Source organism: Lotus japonicus, chromosome 4 (assembly GCF_012489685.1).
Source record: "Lotus japonicus ecotype B-129 chromosome 4, LjGifu_v1.2".
NCBI lineage: Eukaryota > Viridiplantae > Streptophyta > Magnoliopsida > Fabales > Fabaceae > Lotus > Lotus japonicus.
In genome coordinates, this window is record NC_080044.1 from 9,640,207 (window position 1) to 9,657,696 (window position 17,490).

The following is a 17,490-nucleotide window of genomic DNA, read 5'->3' on the forward strand; positions in this document are numbered from 1 at the left end:
AGAGGAATCCAAGATCTAAAACAAATTTTTTTCAGAGATTAAAAACTAGAAAAATATTTTTTAGGGGCTAAAACCAGCATTTGCTATATTTCAAGGGACTAACTAGAAAAACAAAATGACACCCTGTCCCTGAGACTCTCCCTTAAATCCTGACTGGTGAGAAGGCGGCAGAAGACACTTGTCGACACCACCATACTCCCAAATCTCAAGATCGCTGCCAACAACGTTCATCAACAACACGAGTGTTCCACAAACAACACAAGGTAATTTCAATTTCAATTCAATTGTCTCCTTTCGTTCTCACCGCCAATTTTTTTATCATTCGTTTTCCCCTTAGTTTTTTCCTCTTTTACCCTTTTCTTGTTCTTCCATAACAACACAGTTTCACTATAAATTGAACCAAATCACTCGCCTTAGTTCTGAATTCTCCGATCTCGAGGAATCCAACTTCGCGTAGCAGCATCAACTGCGAATTCCCCAAAATAGTAACGATGTTCGAATCAGAAAATAGCAAAATTATCAAATAGTTGATGGTGTCGCATGTGAAGGATTTTAAATTGAAGTGATTTCAATAGAAAAAGCAAGATGGGTTGTTTTGTTAAACTTGTAAAAGGGTGTTACTGTTGGGTGTTAAGGAGGATTGAGCTAACTATTGGTGTGTAAATTAAGTTACATCCACATCAGATTTTTGCTGACTAGATCAGGATCCAAACTAATCTAATTTACCAAACTTTTTGGATATTTTCACTTGTGAATCTTGAGCTGAAAAAAATACTAAAAATAACAGAAGATTTGATCTGGGTTGTGAATCAAATTGCACATGAAGGGTTTGTGAAAATGTTTATTCTAAGATATGGTTACATGTATATGAGTTTCCCTGTAATGTTGTAAGAGGGTAGTAATGATCTGTTGTGGTAGCTTTATTAATTAAATGTTTTTTAATGTACTGAAAAGTGAGATCTGAATCCAGGGGAATCATTGCAAACTACACTGGCTGATAATACCATATGATCTAATTGGGCACATGATTGATACTTGACACAGAGATTGCTTAAGAAAACCTCTTGCTTCTGCTTAAGTATTGGAAAGTGGGGTCAAGATGAATTTCAGAAACTCTGGTGATAACCCCATTTGGGATGCAATGGGAGCTGGGAAGCCACAAGGGAATGTTCCTCTGGTGAGACAGTCATCATCAATTTACTCATTGACTTTTGATGAGTTGCAGAACACCATTGGTGGAATTGGAAAGGATTTTGGATCAATGAACATGGATGAGCTCTTGAAAAATGTGTGGACTGCTGAAGAGACTTCGTCTTTGGCTGGTGGAGGAGGAGAAGGTCATAACAACCCGGGTGGTAATTTGCAAAGGCAAGGTTCTTTGACATTGCCTAGGACTCTTAGTCAGAAAACAGTTGATGAGGTTTGGAGGGATTTGCTCAAAGAAAGTACTGGTGGAGCCCAAGATGGGAGTGGGAATGGTGGTTCATCCATGCCTCAAAGACAACCAACATTAGGTGAAATAACTTTGGAGGAGTTTTTGGTTAGAGCTGGGGTTGTGAGAGAAGACATGCCTCCACAACAAATTGGAAGGCCAAATGGAAATAATGGATGGTTTGGTGACTTTTCTAAATCCAACAATAACAGTGGTCCACTAATTCTTGGCTATCAACACCCAAATGGAAATAATGGGAATTTGGTTGAGGGAAATAACTTAGCTCCAAAACACATTCCTCCTCCAATAAACTCAAACCAATCTCAGAGACAAGCACAACAGCAACCTCCACCACTATTCCCTAAACCAGCAAATGTGACATTTGCTGCTTCTATGCATGCGTTAAACAATGCTCAACTTGCTAGCCCTGGGAGAAGGAGAGGGATGATTGGCGCCCCGGAACATTCAATGAATGGAACAATGATTCAAAGCAGTGCAGTTACTAGTGTTGGAATGCTTGGTTTAGCCCCAACCAATGTCTCAGCTCCAGGTGCTTCTCCAGGAAGTAAAATATCACCGGATGGGATCACAAAGAACAATGTAGATTCAATGTCACCAGTTCCTTGTGTGATCAACAGGGGAAGGAAGAGTGGTCCTGTGGAGAAAGTTGTTGAGAGGAGACAAAGGAGGATGATCAAAAATAGAGAATCAGCTGCCAGGTCACGGGCTCGCAAGCAGGTTAGCCTTTGGGCCCGTTTAGATACGGATCAAAAATCACTTATTGGAGCTTATCTGCTAAAAAAAAGCACTAAATAAGCTCCAGTAAGTGTTCTTTGGTCCGCATCCAAAAGTCTCTTTCATTCTTGTTATACTGCCAGTAGGAAATTAAATTAATTACATGTTTTATCTCTCTTATCTGAAAAATTAAGTACGTATTGAGTTCATTAGTTATCAATTCTTCAATACAAATGATTTTTTTTCTGCTTAGTAAGGTGCCCCTCTTTTATCTCAAAATGATTTCTTGTAATGCCTTATGATGAACATGGCAGGCCTACACTTATGAACTAGAGTCTGAAGTTGCAAAATTGAAGGAAATAAACAGGGAATTGCAAAGAAAACAAGTATGTTTCTCATTTTGCGCCACATCCTCATCAGTATTTTGCCAACTATGGTTTTGGCAGTCTCTGACTATATTTGTTTTGGTACAGGAAGAAATTATGGAAATGCAGAAAAATAAGGTATATAATCTTTTGCATATGACTGCCAGTTTTCTCTAGACAAGCTCAGTATTTAGTATTTACCTATGCTTTTTCCTATTTTTTCTTTGGTTGTCCATGAGGATAAACCAAAACGTGGGGAGCCTGAAATTATGAAGTCAATGGTCAACTTCATCCTTGAGAGAATTTGCCAAAGTTAGTCCATGAAATAAAGAAATGCGTTCGTAAGTTGCTGAATGTGTAAAAATGTTAGTCAAGTTAGTCTTGACGTTTTAGCTGATCAAATTTGACTGTAGGGTAGCTTGACCGATATTTTACATATTCAAAGGGTTTCATATCCATTTCCTTCTTCTATGGACTAACTTGCAGCGGTGAAATATTTCAGGGACCAAGTTCACCATTCACTCTGAAATTATGAAACATTTCCTTGATGATTTATTTACACTGTAGTTGAAACTTGAAAGTCAAATAAACTTTTTTATTCCATTTATTTTGGCAGGATTTGAACTCTGGGTACAAGCCATGGGGAAATAGTAAAAGACAATGCTTGAGGAGGACACTTACAGGTCCTTGGTAGTGGAAGACAACGTGAGTTGGTTGGTCCTTGTTTCTAAGTGACAGCTCTACAAAGGAAGCCATTGTTATGTCTTAAGGACTGGAGTGTATATTCCAGATGTGAGATAAATGCAGTCCAATGGCAATAATAGATAGGGCGATAGCTTATATGTATAGGAACTAGGAACTTTAGTTGTACATTAATTAAACCTGCATCTTGTATAATAAACTATTTCATTTGCTTATATGCTGTTGTCTCTTATGTTGGATGATGATAAGACAAGCCTATTAGGCTATGTAAGTTTCTAACCTCAGTGTCCAATGTAAATATTAGTTTGTATAGTGTATTAATCAATGGACTTGGGCTCTCATGTATCTTCTTTTTAAGCTCTAAATTTTGGTGAATTTTTTTCTAGTTTTTCTCAATTTAGAAAGTAAATCTCAACTAAGTTTTACATTACTGAATGGCAAAAGCTGTTTGATCTGTAGAAAGAGTTTGAGTAGAAAATCCTTTCAAGTTTTAATCTTCAGTTAGTTACAACATGAAATAATAATGAAATTAAGGAGAGAAGATGACACAAGATGTTTATCTCGGCTCACCTTCTGCTATTAGGGTTACATCCTGTTCCAACGCATGTTAAGTCTTAACTTTCCACCAAGTCTTCTACAACCTTGGCAAAAAGATAGCCCTAAAACTTTGTGAAATTACTAAAATAATCAATGGAGATTGCATTGCTTGTGCGAATCATAGGTGCTGGACATATTGTAGTCACAGAGAATGTTGAACTCAAAAAAAAAAAGAGTGACAGATAATTGAACAAAATCTTCAGAAGTATATTGTGTCAATGATAAAGGAATATTTCTTGTCCTATGTGACTTGTAAAGTTGATACCCTTATGACCAATAAAAAAATTCCCGCGTGGGTCTAATATGCACTCAAATATAATGTGTCTAGCACTCTAGCTCAAGTTATTAAAGAATGGGTAAAGACTGCTCAAGTAGTAATAACATGCAAACATGAAGAATTTGCACATCACATGAAGTTTACTCACATGCTATTATTTAGGTTGTTGGGGCTAGTTTGTTAATTAGTTAGATGCACTAAATTTTCTCTTTACGATTCAGTTGCTTATCTTCTACTAGCACCATCCATGTAGAATTACATGATCAGCATTCATATTCATTGAGAAAAGAAAAAATACAGAATTTAGTTTCCTTCAATTTTTCTTCTCAGCTTTAACTTTGCAATTGTTTGAAACATGCACTAAACTAGTGTTCTAATTTCGTATCCTCTGCATATGTTTTTGCTAATGCAACAATCCTCCAAAAAATGAGACCAAGAAGCTGAACTATTGACAACATAATTCTGTACAATTTAATCAAATATTGTTCATCCCTCTTTAGTGTAGTGTGGGCTGTGGAAGATGGCCAAAATTCTCATCTCTTAGACTAACTATAACTATTTCTCCCACCTATAAGTACTTACAAATCACATACTCTTTTTCCTAGGGAACTCAAAAACAAGGCCTTCTGCTACACTTCTTGCTCTTCCAGCACCGAATAGCTTGCTCACAATAGCCAATGAAAAAGCCGTTACAGTGGCAAGTCCCTCACTAGTGATCAGCTTGCCATCAATAACTACGTCGGCGTCTTTTATCGCTTCTTCTTTAAGCTTATCTAAGACAGAGGGATGAGCTGTGGCCTTCTTGTCCTGTAACAACAGAAAGAGACTTCACAGTTAAGTAGGGCTTTACTAAAGAATCGGATTAGGAAGCACAATGGAGATAGTATGGTGTCAGCTACCTTTAGTAAACCCTGTTTGTGTAGAATGGCCGGTGAAGAGCAGACAGCACCATATATTCTTCCAGCTGAACTTTGTTCTTTAAGAAGCTTCTTCAGAATTCTAGATTTGCTTAGCTTTTGAGCTCCAGCAATTCCTCCCTGAAAATTCATGACAATATCAGCAACAAAAAACAAGAGTGGTCTGATTCTGCAGAAAATGACTACCCTAAGCTAAATGGATCGAGTTATTATACCTGGAACAGAAGACACTACGTTTGTTTATGATTCTATTTTCTTTTCTTTTTTTGGCATCTTGAGTCGTGTAACATTATTTGATCTGATTTTCAAATCATTGTAGTTTTGCATATATAGAAATCCACTAAAATTTGCTTTGATTTGAGTGGATTTCATTTTATTTCAGTTTTAAATGCTTGAAATGATAATTTTATCCTTATTTAACCACTCTACCTATTCTAGTTAAGGATAGGAGTGCAGAGGCATATAAATATAATGAACTCTGTTCATTTTTAAGGTGTTCCAAACATAAAAAGTTGATTTACAAATTAACTCAAAACCTATATTTTGCAATGGCTTACAAACATGAGAATCATGTTAAAATCAAATCATATTATAATGATTCAAAACACAACCATAAAGACTTGCCATTGTAGCCTGTACTATTCACCACGAAAAACAGGAGCAGCTCGAAAGACAATATTCTAAACATCATAATTATTTTTTAATCAAATCAAATTTTAATGAATCAAAACAAAACCAACAAAACCCATATCATACCACCACCACCCAATTAAGAAAACAACTTTATATTCTAAGGAATTTAAATTACCGGAAGAATAATCATATCATGTGCTGACTCTTGTGCGTCACTAATTAATACATCAGCAACTATTTTGGTTCCTTGCGAAGCCGAAATTTCAAGAGTTTTCTCAACAGAAGCAACTTTGACATTAGCTTTTGCTCGCCTCAGAATGTCTATCAGTGTCACTGCTTCAATCTCTTCAGAACCATGTGCAATTGGGATAAGAATCTAGGCATCATCATAGTGTACTGTAAGACCCTAGTAGCAGAAGCATAAGCAGCAAAACTCTTCCCAAATTATACAGATATGATGATAGTAACTTACTTTAGGGGGATGGTTGCCAACAGTCCACTCAACTTCATTGAACTCCTTCTTGACTCTATTATCATCAGCAGTTCTCATCAACTTTATAAAAGAAGAAAGAGTGTTTGATCAGGCACAGAACATAACTGATAAGCCTACACACATCAAATATCATGACGAACAATAGAAGCGATTAAATTTCATTAACATTATCATGAACCTACTATCCCATAAACTTAAAGCTGTTAGATGAAGACATGTGAATAGTTTTATATGTTATCCTCAAGCAAGAGCCCATTGAGCTTGAAGCATGGACAATACACATGCTCACCTTCATGTGCTGAAATTCAACTTTTTGTTAGAATAATGAGGACATCAATGATTGAACTCTAGACCACTTAGTCATAGAGGCTTTGATACCATGTCACTAACTACTATTCCAAAAGCTTAAGCTGTTAGGTGAAGACGTGTGAATGGTTTTATATTTTATTACTAACAAACATAATCAAGAGTCAAGACCAAACTTTAGGATCCAGATTGAGAAACAATTTGAAGTAAAACTCATCATTTTGCATTTATTTCCTTCTGCTCTTCTCTTTTCCTCTCTGTCAATCATTTTGTTTTGTTTTTCCACTCTTGGTTAAAAGTCGCCAATTCAACTAGTTCCATATCTAATAACTGAATCTTATTAGAATGCTGTCTTCAAGTGATTACTAAATTTGCATTTCCCTTTCGCGAAATTGTGCAAAATCGGTTGCAAAACAGCTTACCAACGATTCTGCAAGCTCCTTAGCAACAGAGTCCCCAAATAGCTGCTGAACCAACGATAAAGCAAACTGGTAAGTAGTAGCAGGGCCACGGCTAGTTGTAAGCTCTCCCGAGACCTGAATGTTTGATTTAACCGCCCAAAAGGTGGGAAGGTCGCCAAAGAATGCAGGGTGACAGGTTGTCTTGCATGACAAAATGGTGAAAATTAGCCTCATCAAAATATTAAAAGAAAAATAAAAGACAAACAGGCAAAAAATAAATCAAACTCCAAAACCCTCTTGGGTGCCTAGTGTGTGAAAAGTGGAATGAGATGAAACTCTTATATCTTTGAATGTTAAATGGATCAAAAGTAGAATGAAAAGAAAAGGAATTGACTGTAATATAGTAGAACAGAACACAATTGAATAAAGCAACTATAATACTGTTTGAATACTTTTACCATGAAATTAAAAAGAGAAAAACCAATGATAACTCATTCCCAAAAATTGAAGGAGAAAAGGGAAAATATGAGATGAAAATGCATTTTATTATACCCCTACCCCATTCAATTTCATCATCTTTTAAACAACATAAACACTAAAACATAGTATTACTTTCCTTTCCTAGAATGAGTTCAACAGATATTAAACCAATCCAAGTAAAAGAAAGCACCTTCTTCCTCTTCAAAAGACCCCAAGGCAAAAGGGTAACCGCGGGTGCAGCACAAATAGCACCATAGAGCCTCCTTTCCTCAGCTTGTTTACAAGTGATTTTTCGCAGAACATCGCAATCCCTTAACCTCGCCGAGCCAGGCATTCCTCCCTGTTGCATATAATGGTAGCAATATTAGGCCATGTTTGAATCATTGTATGCAAACCATGAACAAAAAAAGCAAGTTCATTTTATCAAACATGTTATCTGCAAAAGAAAAACTCCATTTTGAGAACTAACCGGTAAAGCAATGAGGTCGAAAATTTGATCAGAACATTCAGAGATGGAGGTGTCAGCTACCAACTTGGTACCTCCAGCGGCTTCAATTTGAAGCTGCGGCTCGACAGAAGCCACGGTGACGTGAGCACCGGCGCGGCGGAGGACATGTATCAAGATAGCAGCTTCCATTTCCTCGGTGCCGAAACCGATGGGAAGCAGGACCTTCTTTTGAGGAGCTGCATTTGCGCTATCGGTTGCCGGTGGAGAGATGGAGATGGTGAGGGGTTTTGGGGTGGACCGTGGAGGTGCGATGGAGGCGGAGGGTTTGAGACCAAGTGCGCTGCGCGTGGAGGCGACGGTCGCCGGAGAGAGCCTCGTGGAAGGTTGAGGAAGCAGGAATAGCAACGACATGGAATGGAGTCTGTTACCGTTTTAGCTCTCTACTTCAAAAGGGAACAAAGGAAGTGAATATCAACTTGGTTCCAAGTTCCAACTACAAGTTATCCATTAAGGTCAATATGAGTTGCATTCAATATTGAAGTAAAGAATGCACAAGATAGAATGATAGTACTTGGGAGGGGAATTAGATTTCCCACCCCCAGTTTTAGAATTGTCACCCTAGTCTTTTTTAAAAAATGCCGGGACTACCCTCCGGGACTTAAACATCTATACGAGTCAAGAGGTTGATGTTTTGGACTAGTACGAGAGTTATAAGTTCGGATTCTTTAATTACAGTTAAAATAACATGACTTTAGTCCAATTGCAGCAAAAATAACATGACTTTAAAATTTAAAAGTTACATAATCCAATTTAAACAAAATTACAATACATAAATAATGTAATGGTGTAGGATGCCTTTGGTGCATATGGGACTAATATAGGAAGTAAAGGGATTTATGGTGTAGGATGAATGAGTAATGGGGCTGGTGGTGGGGTTGGTGGTGAAGATTAATGGTGGTCAGAGTTGGTTGTGTGATAGGCAGTGATGGTGGTTGAGATTGTAATTGAGGAATATGCCTTTGGTTTGGTCTTAACTTGCTGCATTTGGTAAGAGTGATCCAGGACTTTAAGTTTCGGATCAATCCAGTACTATAAGTTTCGGATCTCTCCAGGACTATAAGGTTCGGACTGATTGATAATTAAATTTACCACCCCTTTTTAAGACGTCCGAGAGTTGAAAAACTGGATTAAAATGAAACTTCAAGATTCGGATCTCTCAAACCAGATACTGTCACAAAGACAGAAACATGAAAATGCAGTGACAATAATATGGGACATGGGTCTTGGTCGCGATTCTTGGTCGGATATGAGTACCTCAGTATCGCTTCTGGTTCGCTTCTGGGTCACACGTATTGAGAGCTCAGTGTCGCGATTCTTGGTCTTGGTCGCGATTCTTGGTCGGATATGGGTACCTCAGTATCGCTTCTGGGTCACACGTATTGAGAGCTCCGAGTGTTGATGTTCTGTTATGTTCTAAAAGTGAATCTGAATTGATTGTTCTGTTCTAATATTAGCAGAGTCCGAATTTTCAACCTCTGGAGGAGTCCGAATTTTCAACCTCTTGAGGAGTCCGAATGTTCAACCTCTGGACTAAAACACGGAGGGACAATTTTGGTTTTTCCTCACTTTTAAATGGGGTGGCAATTCTAAAACAGGGGTGGGAAATCTAATTCCCACTTGGGAGTTACATTAGAGTGTAAAGATATTTAGAATTTACTTCTTTATTTTTTTTTTAAAAGTATACTTATTCTTATTGGGGCAAATTTGTCTTAATCACTTGTATTTACATGGACTTGAATTCAAAATTTTTGTTTAAACTAAAACAATCTCTCGTTAAGTAAACTATGTAAATTGTTGAATCCAATGTAATATGCACAAGATATATATAATCGTAGGTCATGAGAGAAATGGTATGAACTATGTTGCACGGATACGGGTACGGGATACGACATTTTTAAAAAAAACAGGGTACGAGTCCGCCAGTTATATATATTTATTTAAATATATATATATATAATAGAAATAAAATGTTTTCTACCACAATATTATTAATTAAAAATATCAAATCTCCTAATGTTCAATACTCGTATTTCATAGCCAATACTCACATCAAAGACTAACATGAAAATCATCACAACCTAATGAAAATCATCAAAAGAATATGTAACACCTTAACATATATCTTCAAACACATCAAAACGACACAGTTCTGATAGAGTGAAAGAGTGAAAAATAAAATTAGGTTTTGATCTTTTAGATAAATTGAGAATAAAATTTTTAATTTTTAATAGAGCAAATAAAAACATCAAAACGACTCAGTTCTGAACATTTTTAAATTTTTATTTATTTAAATTATCCGGCGTACCCCAAACGTACCCGCGGCGTACCCAAAACTTACCCGGTTTTTTTTTGGCGATGCATTTAGGTACGTACCCATGGCGTACCCGGTACTCTTCCAATTTTGGCGTACCCGTGCAACAGTATGAAATACCATTGGGTTGCCTGGGTTAGGCCATCAGTGGAGTGGGTGTTGTCAATTGTGATGGCATCGCATTTTTGGAATCCGGTGCAATAAGATTTGAAGGAGCAGTACACGACGACTCTCAAGTTTGGGTGATAGGGTTATTGAGAGTTTTGGTTTCGCATAGGACCCTCCATATGGAATTTATTGCTTTGGGATTTTGGCTTTCGGTGGGTGGTGGTTTGTTCAGACTCCTTGCTTTCTCTCTCTTTGATTTAGAAGGAGGTTTCTTCCTTCCATTAGTATGCGCCTATCATTTGTAGCATCAAGGAGATTTATGCATGTGATTAAGTGATTATGTGCTTTGGTTGAGCATTGTCTTTGTGAGGAGAATGTTGTGGTTGATCTTTTATATAAGCTCGGTGCATCATTTGCGTGTGGCTTTCGGGTTCATACACATCCTTGTATGGGGTTAAATTTACTTTTGACGTGTTCACGCCTCAGATGTAAATTTTGTCATGTTTATTCTTTGCATAAAAAAGAACTTGCATGAGAAGACAAAAAGGGAAGAAAAATCAGAAGAAGATTTTCGAGAACAACATGAATGGTTTGAGGTATGTCACTCTACTCCTTCTTGTATGTATGTGAGAACCAAGGAATTTAAAGATCCTCTTTTAATTTCTATGCAGTATGTAAAACCATGAAAAATGTAACACTTCAATCTTAAATTACTTTTAGTTGAGACTGTTCCCAAGGGTTACCTCAAATGGTAAGAGCTAGGAGACATAAGAGTTGGGGAGGGGAAGGTCCAGGGTTCGATTCTTGAAAGGAAAATTTGAAGGAATTTTCTAACTTACTAACAACTAACAAAACATTTGTCTATCAAAAAAAACTCAGTTAAGACTAGGGTAGACCTTTTTAAAATTGATCCACCGGTAGATATAAGGGCATTTTGGACTAAATCACTTCTTTACCCTTCGCACCACCCAAAGCATTCTCCACCAAACCCTCACTTTCCATTTAGATCGAGACCTTGAAGTGGAACAAGATCGACTCCTCTTTCTTCCACTATTAATAGAGTCATCATCACTTTCATTCTCATCTGAATTGTCATACCTTTGCTTATTCCTCTTCTTGCTCTTGTTCCCTTTCCTTTTATTGTTATTTCTTTGTTTATGATCTTCTTCTTCCTCCTCTTAAAATTCACAATAGATATATGACTGCCTTGAAGAATTAGTAAAATTATTTCTTCCCTTCTTCCTACGTGAATCGTCTATTTCATTATTTGATGATTTCTTTGATGTGGAATCAGATTTTTCCCTAGGTTTAATTTGTAAGCAGAAAATTTCATAAAGCAATTATATGAAATTAGAACACCAACACTTACTTGTTGAAGACATGATTTTGGAGAAGAATGATTGTTGTTCTTGATTCAGTTTTCCTACAACGTTGAACGACCAGATCTTTCTTTGTATCCCACATTCCCTTTCACAAAGCTCAATGGGGCAAGTTGTGGAGCAGATAGTTTTCTTATGTCGTGATTACAGAGAGGACCTAGCCAAACCTATTATAACCTAGTCCCTACCCATCATGGCCCAAGAATTACGACCTACACTAATCAGATTATAGGTAGGAATCACTTAATAAAAAGAAGTCAATGCACCCGTAAGAACTATGAATTAACCTGTTTTTACAAACAAAATAACAATTAATTGCATCCCACACATTGTTAGATAAATCTATATCACCCATTATATCACTTAATTGTCCTCTAATTCTTATCATACTTCATTCCACTTATAAGCTAAGTATTCACAAAACTTAATTCAATAAATTATTTCTCCCAAGAGCAGAATTTTACTGATTGTTAGCTCGTGTCCTAAACACAAAAGACGTGGCGAGGTTATCCAATGTCATAATCATCACATTTTTTTATCTTCATCGGATAGACACAGTTAGCTGGACACTATCATGTGTTCGTTCAATGATGACATTATTAATTGTCGTGTCCGCAAACACAGGTAGAAAAATCAACACTGAATAGCAAAACCACATAGGATAAACAATGATCGGGTTAATCGGAAGAAAAGCAAGCTGGGCATCCTCCAATTTGGTAGGAAGAAGAGGCTTTTGCTTGGGAATCCTTCCTCATAGCAATGGTGGTGCCACTGCCATGGAAGATTTGCTTTCCCAGCTCCAATCTCACGTCCATAAAGCTCTTGCTGGTGGAGGAGCTGAAGCAGTGAAGAGGAACACAAGTAGGAATAAACTTCTACCGAGAGAAAGAATCGATCGCCTTCTTGATCCTGGTTCTTCCTTCCTCGAGCTTTCACAGGTTTGCATATAAATATATAGGTGCCCATGTGGTTTAATTTACTTTTTGTGTTCAGGATTGATTTGGGTTTGTGGAAAGTTTGTGACTTTAGTGTGTTTGGTTACACATTGGGAGCTTCAGAATCAACTCTCATAGAGTGAAATCAATTCTGGATGACAATATTGTGGAAGTGATTTCGTTCAGAATTGATTTCAGCTCCAAAATAGAAGCTAGAGAGAGTGACTTTTGCATTAGACATAATCAATTCTGAGATTTTACAACTGAATTTTATAAGATTACCCTACAAAAATCATTTTTTTCACAAATGTATTGAAATATAAATCACAACATTTTAGCTCATTTATCCTGTGCAATTTTTCTAGAATCAATTTTGCTGACACTGATCCAAACAAACACACATAATAGCTTCTGCGTTGAACATAGTCAACTACGAGATTTCATAACCGGATTGCACAACATTAAAATAACCACTTTTTTCAAAGATGTATCCAAACATAAATCATTTCACTTTTAACTCACTTTACCTATAGTCAAGTTTGCCAAAATCAATTGTGATATCCCTGATTCTAACACGTACTTAGTCATGTGAAGTGACTACTTGCAATGAGTAATGGTTTAAGGGTTGGAAATGGGAATTATGAGAAATGGGTTATGTGTTTTACCAAAGAAAGGTTTTAACTTTAGATTGGTAAAGCTTGCAGGACATGAGTTGTATGAAGAACCCTTGCCTTCTGGTGGAGTTGTCACTGGGATAGGTCCTGTGCATGGGCGACTTTGTATGTTTGTGGCCAATGATCCCACTGTTAAGGGAGGGACCTATTATCCTATTACTGTTAAGAAGCATCTCAGAGCACAGGAGATTGCTTCTCAGTGCAAATTGCCCTGCGTGTATCTTGTTGACAGTGGAGGTGCTTTCCTTCCCAAGCAGGCTGATGTCTTTCCAGACAGGGAGAACTTCGGTAGAATATTCTATAATCAAGCTCTAATGTCTGCTGAAGGGATTCCGCAGATTGCGTTGGTTTTAGGTTCTTGCACGGCTGGGGGTGCATACATACCTGCTATGGCTGATGAAAGTGTGATGGTCAAGGGAAATGGCACCATTTTTTTAGCAGGACCTCCTCTTGTTAAGGTCAGCTCCAGCCACTCTGATATTCCAAAATGCTATTGTGTGTGATAGTCTCTGTCTATTTGTTTGTTCTTCTTTGTTTTTTTACGTTGAGAAGTTCCACATTGACTAGAGATATGGCCAAAATAGTCCTTATAAAGGGTAGAACAACTTTCACTTCTAAGGTAGCTTTTGGGATAGTGTTAGGCCTGACCCAAATTTTAAGTTGTATATCTTTTAACCATAGTTCACATTAATCAAATGATTTTATAGGCTGCTACTGGAGAAGAAGTCTCTGCAGAGGATTTGGGAGGTGCTACTGTGCACTGCAAGACATCAGGTGTTTCAGACTATTTTGCTCAAGGTATTTTCTCCACCACTTATCTGAATGGATAGAGCATGTGATAGCTGCTGTAGTCTTATTGGTTTCTATTATTGATATTATACATTTTTTGCTTCTCTGTAGATGAATTTCATGCACTTGCACTTGGGAGGAACATCATTAAGAATTTGCACATGGCTGGGAAAGATGTCTTGGCAAATGGATTGCAAAATTTAAGCTATGAATATAAAGAGCCTCTATATGATGTCAACGAACTTCGTTCTATAGCCCCCACTGATCTTAAGAAGCAGTTTGATGTCCGATCAGTTATTGCTCGTATTGTGGATGGAAGTGAATTTGATGAATTCAAGAAATTGTATGGCACTGTGAGGGCATATTCACCTTACTGTCTACATGCTTAATCATTATATTTATATCTATGTGTTGCTATGAAACTTCACTTTTGCTTTTCTCTCTAGGTGCTAGTACCCTTGATGAGTTGTCACACATTTATTGGTTGTTAGTTTTCACAATAAATATTTGGAGTCCACCAAGTATATGCAGCAACCAAGAAATGTTTGACAAGTTCTAAATGTACTGGTAGCCTGGAAAAGAAGTACTTTAATGATTACATGCGTGTATGATATATCCTTATTCAACATATATGCAGACTCTCGTAACAGGTTTTGCTAGAATTTATGGACAGCCTGTAGGAATTATTGGAAACAATGGGATTTTATTCAACGAATCTGCTCTGAAAGGGGCCCATTTCATTGAAATATGTACTCAACGTAACATTCCCTTGGTCTTCCTTCAGAACATCACTGGATTCATGGTATGAATTTAAACTTTTTCTTCAGTTACTGTGATTATGATAGTTTGTTTTATTATTCTGAGTAGAATGGTTCCCTTCTCCTTCAGAACATCACTGGGTTCGCAGTATGAATAATATCATTATATTTTAGTGTTTATTAGTTGCGAGATGCTGAATTGTCTAGTATTGTCCATGATGAGTGATGACATGAATAAATGATCTACATGATTGATGGGGGGAATCAGGAAATAGTAACGAGAGTTTGAGAATCATCATCTGTAATTTGATAAAACCATAATGATGTGTAGATTTAGACAATCCAGCTGGATTATTGACACTGTAAGACAAGTCAATGCACATGAGATCTCAAACTTCAGTTTGATCTATCTCCTTGACCTTTTTTAGCCATGATCCATATTCTTATATTAATTATAGAAGCTGAAGAGATACATTTGCTATTAGCTTGTCTCTCATTTTTTCCAGGTCAAGAATGGTTAAATTATTCAAATATGACACTGAAAAACTATCCCATTAGTAGTTTGCTGAAGAATGAGACTGTAATTTGTGTCTATTTGGTAGGTGGGCTCAAGATCTGAGGCAAATGGCATAGCAAAATCTGGTGCGAAAATGGTGATGGCAGTTTCTTGCGCAAAGGTTTGTCAATTCTCACCTATTTATAAAACTGTTTACAATTGTGCTTATATGGCGTCTGCACCATGTCTTTTTGGGGGGTGGGGGGTTGGAGCTGTTAAGTCAATTTAAACGAAAGAAAATAGAAGGTATAGTAGAATGAAAGAGGTTGTAATATGTTTATAAAGGTGAATCTCAACTCATGCAAGATATTCTCGAAAATAAATTTTTTTGCTTCAAATAAATATCTGCAGGTACCTAAAATCACCATAATTGTCGGCGGAAGCTTCGGTGCAGGAAACTATGCAATGTGTGGCCGTGCCTACAGTCCCAATTTCATGTTCCTTTGGCCTAATGCCAGAATATCTGTGATGGGTGGTGCTCAGGTAAGTGTATCTCTCTACAAATTATTGCCATTTCTGAACAGCTCTCGACACCGTCATTGTTCTGAACTTTTTGAGATGCATATCATGTTTTATGCGTGTGTCCTCCATTTGAAATCAAACTTGATTTTTGAATATTTGATTGATCATTAGTTGAAATTCATCTGGGTTTTGTGGATTTTACATATATTCCTGTGGAATGTGATCATCAGGCTGCTGGGGTACTGTCTCAAATAGAGAAAACCAACAAGAAAAAGCAAGGAATTCAGGTAAAATATGATTGAGGAAATATTGTTTAGTTTACTTGCTTATAACAAATTCATGGCTTTCTCATTTGCCTTTTTTGTGTCTTGATGTGCATTATACTTGTAATGCAGTGGAGCAAGGAAGAAGAAGAAAAGTTCAAAACAAAAGTAGTGGAGGCTTATGAGGTAGAAGGAAGTCCTTATTACTCAACAGCGAGGCTTTGGGATGATGGAATCATAGATCCAGCGGATACAAGAAAAGTGATTGGTCTGAGCATATCTGCTTCCTTGAACCGCGCCATAGAAGATACCAAATTTGGTGTGTTTAGAATGTGATTGCTGTGTGCACTAGAACTGGCGGCTATCCTCCAGTGTGACATAGATTTGTTACTTCTGTAATTAAAAGGAAACAAACACTACCTGAAAAGGGGAACAAGTGAAAAGTAATTTATGTCAATGTGTAACAGCCAGATTTGTTTAGAATAAAAAGTTCAATCGCACTTTTAGTCCCTCATCTCTATCGCGACTGTAAGATTAAAGTGATTTTGTTATAGAATTTATTAACATGTTACAATTAGGTTCTTTCAGTAGTGTTCCATTCAAATTTTAGCTGAATTTTCTCATATATGGCCTTGAATATCTTGATAACAATACACATAAAAAGTTCTAAGTTTGTAATATCTAGTTTTTATCTGCATCTATTTCTTGTTGCACCAATGGTTTGTAACTAGCATCAGGACCCAAGAAGATTAAGCTTAATAGAATATGATTATTCATATCTTAGACTTGCTTAATCGGACCAAAAAATCGCTTACATTGGTACGTGGATTATGATTACTCACTACACATAAGTATAGTTGAAAATTCTATGCTACTAGATTTACAACCTAATCAAGGAGGAAGTGACACATTTGGAGGCAATTTGAAAGGGAAAAATAGACCAGTTTTGATTTGTGTACACACCATAATAATCTTGGATTTGGGAACATCATAATAATAATAACACTCACATACATCTTTTTTTCTCTCTATCTCTTTTTTTTGTTACATTACATCACATATCACATCTATTATTTTTCTCTCTTCTCTCTTTTATATTTATGTGTCTACATAAAAAAAGCTGCACACGAATCTTTATTGAAAATAAATGTAGGTCACTGAGGTGTTGTTAGAGGTTCTCAAAGATCATTCTATATCTCATTTTCAGGTGTTGATTGCTAGTTATTTCCTACTTGTTAGATTTCCTATTATTTTCAAAGATGTTGGTTTGTTCCGTGTTGAAGCTATGTTTCAGCTTAGTTGTTTGAGTGTGCATTGCGTTATCACTCGTTGAAATTTATTCTCGCATTAATGTAATGTAAGCGTCCTTAAGAAATCCTTTGAATAATATTTTTTTTTTGTTGAGAAAA

At 36.8% G+C, this 17,490-nt stretch overlaps 3 protein-coding genes across 4 annotated transcripts; 2 read left to right on the top strand and 1 right to left on the bottom strand.

Annotated features, from left to right (window-relative positions):
• The first annotated feature begins 106 nt into the window (after positions 1-106).
• LOC130710461 (bZIP transcription factor 46-like) lies at positions 107-3,579 on the top strand. Of its 2 annotated transcripts, none has more exons than XM_057559742.1 (5): positions 107-263; positions 971-2,170; positions 2,482-2,553; positions 2,641-2,670; positions 3,149-3,579. In XM_057559742.1, the coding sequence occupies exons 2-5, from the start codon at positions 1,100-1,102 to the stop codon at positions 3,224-3,226; spliced, it is 1,251 nt and encodes a 416-aa protein (XP_057415725.1). In that variant the 5' UTR covers positions 107-263; positions 971-1,099; the 3' UTR covers positions 3,227-3,579. The 2 variants fall into 2 exon arrangements, with proteins under 2 accessions (XP_057415725.1, XP_057415726.1); XM_057559743.1 differs by having other exon boundaries at positions 159-263; positions 1,045-2,170.
• A 956-nt stretch (positions 3,580-4,535) lies between these two features.
• On the bottom strand, positions 4,536-8,377 carry LOC130710460 (protein DJ-1 homolog C). Its single transcript, XM_057559740.1, has 7 exons — positions 7,808-8,377; positions 7,529-7,678; positions 6,880-7,059; positions 6,131-6,211; positions 5,834-6,034; positions 5,008-5,145; positions 4,536-4,915 (listed from the first exon to the last, which is right to left on the bottom strand). The coding sequence occupies exons 1-7, from the start codon at positions 8,195-8,197 to the stop codon at positions 4,694-4,696; spliced, it is 1,362 nt and encodes a 453-aa protein (XP_057415723.1). The 5' UTR covers positions 8,198-8,377; the 3' UTR covers positions 4,536-4,693.
• Positions 8,378-11,420: 3,043 nt separating this feature from the next.
• Positions 11,421-16,595, top strand: LOC130711581 (methylcrotonoyl-CoA carboxylase beta chain, mitochondrial). Its single transcript, XM_057561259.1, has 9 exons — positions 11,421-12,582; positions 13,277-13,711; positions 13,961-14,051; positions 14,154-14,395; positions 14,680-14,844; positions 15,403-15,477; positions 15,708-15,839; positions 16,049-16,105; positions 16,214-16,595. The coding sequence occupies exons 1-9, from the start codon at positions 12,313-12,315 to the stop codon at positions 16,415-16,417; spliced, it is 1,671 nt and encodes a 556-aa protein (XP_057417242.1). The 5' UTR covers positions 11,421-12,312; the 3' UTR covers positions 16,418-16,595.
• The last annotated feature ends 895 nt before the right edge of the window (positions 16,596-17,490 follow it).